General features: G+C 43.1%; 1 protein-coding gene across 1 annotated transcript in view; it reads left to right on the top strand.

Moving 5' to 3' along the window:
• The first annotated feature begins 541 nt into the window (after positions 1-541).
• The window catches only part of afap1l1a (actin filament associated protein 1-like 1a), a 24,283-nt gene continuing 18,644 nt past the window's right edge, over positions 542-6,180 (top strand). The window contains exon 1 of the mRNA XM_030765784.1: positions 542-616. Coding sequence (XP_030621644.1) covers positions 601-616 — 16 coding nt within the window. The 5' untranslated portion in view covers positions 542-600. The remainder of the gene's footprint in view (positions 617-6,180) is intronic.

The following is a 6,180-nucleotide window of genomic DNA, read 5'->3' as shown; positions in this document are numbered from 1 at the left end:
GTGCATTAAAGTAGCTTACATCTGTATTTGTATCTCACTAAAAGGCAGGTGCTAAATCCACGTTATTTGTATTGTTATCTGCCTTTGCGTGCAGTGTTAACTGCCATTTTGCCCATCACATTGTAATGAGGTGTTACTTAGTGAAAACAAAAAATGCGGCTGAGGACTAAGAAATACTAAAAAGAAAAAAAAAACATATTTTTGATTCTCCTTTTTTAACAATACAACAACCTAGTTTTGCTTTTATTTATCTGTCTGTACTGTTTCAACAGATTATGTATATCTTATATTTAAATAAAACGCAGTTTTCATGTGTGTGACTTCATGTGTGTTTATGCTTGTCATTTTGACTTGTGCATATCTAGAGTAATCAAATACGTGGTTGGAAGTGCAAGGGGTAACAATCGGATTTGAGAGGGGTTTGATAAACGAGCACTAGGACCCAGTTTTCCATAAGAAGGAAGTCTGAACGTCTGTTTAACTTCATTGAGAATATTTCAATGCTGCAGCTGTAGCTGTCACAACATCTTCGATTGGTGGCCACAATGTAGTGTAGACTTCTCAGCTTAGGAAAATTAATTTGTTGTTCCAGATGTTAAGATGAACACCGAAAAACGTGAGTATTTCGAGTTGTAAACTAATTTACAACAAATATAAACTTCAAACATGTACATAACTTTGACTGCGTCAAATATATGCTACTATAGTTTAAGATAAGCGATAACGATACCCACAGGTAAAGTTACGACCTATTTTTGATCAGTGATGGACTGACGCAAGCGATATCATTTCACCTGTGCTCTGCTGATCGTTTGATATCACGAGGAGCTGTGCCTCGGTGCGCGTGGTGAAGCATTTTTCATCCTGCGTGCGCTCTCGTTTTCCTGGAGTGCAAATTAATTGTCATGTTTAATCTAGCGCAGATCTAAACTCTGTAAATATTTGCTAACAAGTGTCAGCTCCATATGCAGCCAAATGTGCATCCGTTTGTCTGTATAATTTGTCGTGCGTCATTACCAATCGTCCCAGTTACTTTCTGCACGGAAGAATAGTTTAGAGATTTTTAGTGTCTATCATTAGTGACTTTTAGAGTTTATAATGATGTACAGAGAAGTAAATTGCTGCTTTTACCGCTGCTGCTTTAGAAACACTCTACAACCTCTCCCGACCCAGTAAAATCAGCAGAGCGCGTCCATCCATGGACAAGATCTATGCAGCTGTTTTCCCCTCTAGCATATTGTTCCACTGCGGCAGGGCATGATTTGCTCTATGGGGATTTATTGTTTTTAACGCAATGTTGATCTGTTTCAAGCACATGTTCAACTTCAAAAGTAAAGTAGAAACAATACACCTGGAAGATAAGCCTGCTGTGTGTGGGATCGAGATTCCAAAGCTTACAGTTAGGGTTAGTTTTCAATTTCTCTTGGACTCCTGCTTTCCCTTTGTTTATAATAAGTAGAGTCTGTCTCTATAAGGAGTCAAGTTCTAACAGGACCCCCACTGCAAGGGGTTTGTAGGTTTAAAATCTCCTGGAAGTCCTACTGTTTGGGTAGTTGCTGTTTTGGCACAGGCAGTGTGGAGTGGAGGAGAGATTGTGTTGAGCTGCTTTATTTCAGCTTGTACACAGGGAGATTGCCACTGGCGGTGACTCTTGTATTCTTTACCCCCATAAAGTCTCTCAGAGACGAGTAGATGGTTCCTGCCTTGTCTCAAAACAAAGTCGTTTCTTTTAATCACTCGGGGCCTCTCAGACAGAAATTCTCTACTTGTGTGTGGACATGAGACATCTTCCTGAACAGAACTTTATCATCTAGCATTGAAAGTAAGATTGAACAGAAAAGGATATATTTAAAAAAAAAGAAGAAGAAGAAGAAGAAGAAGATGAACCAGTGTCCAGACTGAACTTAGACATGTGACAAATGGTTCCCCTATCCCCCAAGGTTTAAATTTCAATGACATCATCTGCATCATCTTTTACCATGACAGGTATGAAAAGTAATATGTTATAGAGATGCAAATGACCTTTTTGACCTGAGCATGGATGTACAGTGATTCAGTCTAAGGTTTAATTAAATGTCATGTTTTCGCATAGGGTGTTTTCATTTTTTTTTTTCTTCCCCTCTGCGTAACCAAAGAGATTGTTATCCCCTTGACTATAATGTTTTGCTTTCTTTTAGCTAGAAAGCCTTAGGCACACCCTCACTAGATTTTCTCAGCCATCTGGAGGTTATGTACTGTCGTAAAGAAGCAGGCACCGAACCAACTGCCAGGTAGACACATGAAAGCGATTACAGTCAGGAAAATTTCACTTTGCATTCAAACACAGGAAGGTAACAGCATCCACTGTCAGCTCCTGTTGACTGGAATGTTTTAGGAGCTGCTTTAAGCGTTTGTCAAACTGCCAACCCCTTGTGTGTTTTCAGTATCTGTTTTTGCCCCCCCCCCCCCCCCCACACGATGTGGTAGTACAGGTCCCTATCACAGTCCTTTATCTCTGCATTCCTCATTCATTCCTCCCTTGCTTTGACCAGTGAATACCCTTGTCTCTTCTCCCAGCTGCAGGTAGAGGCTATGTCAATCAATTAGTTAATCTTTTCTCCCACAATGAAAACTTCCTGACTTTTCTCACAATCTGAACTTCTGTCTGATAAATTCTCTCTCCCTCTCTCTCTCTCCCTCTTTCTCTCTCTCTCTCTCTCTCTCTCTCACTCTGGGTGTATACAAACACCAGCTGAAGAACCCACCCCACTTCTTCAGTTATCCCCATGGGAGCTATACTGTTTTTCCTGCCTCTATTTTTAACCAGTGCTCCAACAAAATGTCTGTTTTGTTCATGGAAATCCATTCCATTCCTGTTCCTTTTAAAAGCGTGTCAGAGTAAACAAGCTGAGGTGATTAGTAAATAAAACTATTTGACAAAGTGAGGTTCTAAGGGTAGTCAAATTACCTACATCCTCCTTCATCCAGTTAGGATTTCCCTATAGCTGCTCTCCAAATCTTTATAGTACAGACTTTCACAGAGTTTTAGTCCACATTGCTAGTTAACTGAGGTAATCTGGTTCTAACCACAAGATTTTGGATGGCCGCTTTCAGAATTGCTGTGCTGAGTGTGTCTGAAAAGCTATGGTTTAATCATTGTCCTGAACTGATGTGTTCATTTTGGCATGTGTGAGTCACCATTAAGGTTGTAAATAATTAAACCTAGGAAGGCCCCCCGAAACTTTACAGTTGATACATTGGAGCAGAAACCTCTGCATATCCACAGGACTTTTTTAGGCAAGAGCGTCAGGTAGGTGTGATTGAAGACTGATACTTCCCCAAAGAGTCATTTGGTGTGTGGGATTGTCTTCTTTATTTGAAAAGCTGTTCTGAATCATGTTTGCTGTTTCTTTGCTCTTTTTCTGTTTCTTGTAGCATATGGAAGAGTTTAAGATGGTCAAGAACAGAGGTCGTTTGTCCTGTAAATCTCGTTATGATACGCGAATGAAACGTCCATGCTTATTCTTTCCGTGTTCGTACCTTTGACCAGTCTACGGAGGCCAGGAATACCTAGCGTTCATGAGACGGGGAAATGAAAGGAAGCTGTGTTTCCCCCTGCCATGAAGGCTTGGCATGCAGAGACGGGTCCTAATTGTTTCGAGTATGTTATGTATGCGAGTCAGCACAAAGCCATTTAGTCCCTCAAGCTTTTGGGGAATGTCATATTTGAATATAAACATGATTTTAAATATGGATTAGCAGGTCATATACAACAAGGCAACTGTTAGCACTCCACTTAAGTGTTAGTGCTGAGAGCTGGAAAGTCCAGAACCATAAAGCTGTTGTGCAGTGGACTCAATCCAGCAGTTGCTTGTTTGTTTTCAGACTTTTGAATGTGAGGCTGAGTGGAGCTCAGATTGTTTCTTCCCGTTGTTGGTTGCATCAGCATACCTTCGACACTTCACACCTGACGAAGCACGAGCAATTCATCCGCATCTGAGCCAGCGTTTAACATCTTAATGGGTTCCTGGTTAAGTCTTAGCAGAGCTTTGTTGACTTGCCGCTTCGGTGACTCGTACTATCGGGGTATTTCCAGGGAGATGTCCGTGATCTCTCATTTCCAGACATGACTCTACCCTACCCAGGACATGAGTGTAAGCAGAGAATACATCTGGCACTGATGAGCAGTAGAGTTGAACAGGACTTGAAACATAAGAGCTTCATTTCTGGTGAGTGTGCAGTCTATGTAGGACATGCACTCAACTGTTACAAACCTTTTGCACCTAGACTCTACATGCTAACGTTGCACAAATCCATGCAGGTATGGGGTGGGTTGGGGTGTCAGGTATAATTTATTGATGTCTTGCAGGGAAAGTGTCTACTTATTATGTCAAAGTTGAGAAGCAGAGATTCACAAAACCTGATTTCGAAGGCGCATCTGAAGGTTAGATCTGTCAGACGTGCTTTAGAAAGTCAGGGCTTTCTTTGTTTCAGGGCATCCAGTGAATTCTGTTTTGTTAGCGAATATGATTTGCTGAAGCTTTAGTTCAGGCATTAGCTGTGTTACTGTTCTAGAAGATTTTTTCTTACTTTCTTTTCTTCACATCTCATCCTCAGCTTTTTGTATATGTTTCCTCTCAGAAACTGAGGAATTGGGAAAGGGCAAGGGGTCGGGACTGCACCCCGGTCCGGGGAATTCTCTTCCTTTGCCGAGTTAGTCGAAGGCGCAGACACTCTGCCATGAATATCCTCTCAGAAGCAGACAAAGCGGCCACTCTTTTCTGCAGCCACAATAGCTTAAAGTTCTGCACAGGCTTAAAGAGTGTCAGTAAAACACTGAAGCTCCTTACAAAAAGGGCAAACCATCTCCAAATGAAGGCATAGCTCCCGAATGATATCATTGGGGTTTTTCAGAGATAGGCAGTATGAATTAGGCCTGGGAGTACAGAATGAGCCCTTTGTCTTGGGGGGGTGGTTGACTCACCCTCTTCGTGCCATATCCAGGGAGTTAATAAAAGAACGCTACTGGGCCAACGGCTGGATTTGCCCTGTATCCCTGACCTCCGCAGCCCGGCTACGCTGCAGTCAGAGCCTCTCAGTTTCCCAGCTCATTCATCCCTTGTCGTGACCTTTGAGCTCTGCTGACGAGCTATCAGCGGCGGTACAGTATACTGTTCTGTGCTGTTGTTGAAGCCGAGCCTTACCACCTGCGTAACCCACTGACCTCCCGTCTCTGTGGGCAGTCTGCGGCCGGTTCCTGCCGCTGATAAAAGCCTATCCCATTGGCTGCTTAATCTAAGGTACACAGAGATAGTGAAGGTCCTGTGAAGGTGTTATACCAGATTTCAATGTCTAGACCTGGTTTCATTCAGCCCTTCAGAATAAGACCACTAGTTTGTTTACTGGCAAATAAGCTTATCGACGTGTGGATGCCCATACCGAGCTTGTGGAAACTGGTGCCAGGCTTTAGGAATCCCATCTCCCTGATCTCTACGTGCCCTTGTGCGTGCTTTTTCGGGCACGCTTGTCCTTGTTCACCCTCTAACCGGTGACGGTGATGATGAGTGATTTGTTTGAGTTGCTACTTGCAGCGAATCTCCCACATGCTGCATTGGAAAACTGAAATTACAGAGTCTGTGAAGCTAATGTTTTCTTTGTTTTGTTTTGTTTTCCCTCTTTTTTCCCCCCTTCCTTCACCCATAGAGAGGCCAATGAGGTGAAGTGTTGCGTTGCCTGGTAGTAACTGGCGTGCCTGGAGGTTGGGAAAGAGAAGGGTAGAGAGAGAGAGAGTGAGAAAGAGAGAGAGAGCGTGAGATGGGAGGTGAAGAGGGGCTTGTGTTGGTAACATCAAAGCCTCTCACTATCTTTGTGAGCTAGCATTCCCTGCCAGAGCTGGTTAATGCTTAAACAGGTGAGTGGGAGTTTCGGAGGCCATAATTCTGAAATGAAGCCTTGACAGGAGGAACGCCGCGACCCAGGAAAGGCCCCCCCCTTTACTAATGACCAGCTCCTCTCAGCCTTCCCGAGCCTGCAGACAGGCCTCTTTACTGGAGCTGCGCGTTAGACATTAAAGTCAAACGAGCAACACTCCGCTCACTGGGTGGAAATGCAGTAATTCATTGTTGTGTTTTGCAGTTGCATGTTTTCAAGTTCTTGTTTACTTTGTCTTGGATCCTGTCCATGAATTTTGAAGTGTGCAAT

This window comes from Chanos chanos, chromosome 2 (genome assembly GCF_902362185.1).
Source record: "Chanos chanos chromosome 2, fChaCha1.1, whole genome shotgun sequence".
Taxonomy (NCBI): domain Eukaryota; kingdom Metazoa; phylum Chordata; class Actinopteri; order Gonorynchiformes; family Chanidae; genus Chanos; species Chanos chanos.
This window is presented reverse-complemented; position numbering and strand designations above follow the sequence as displayed.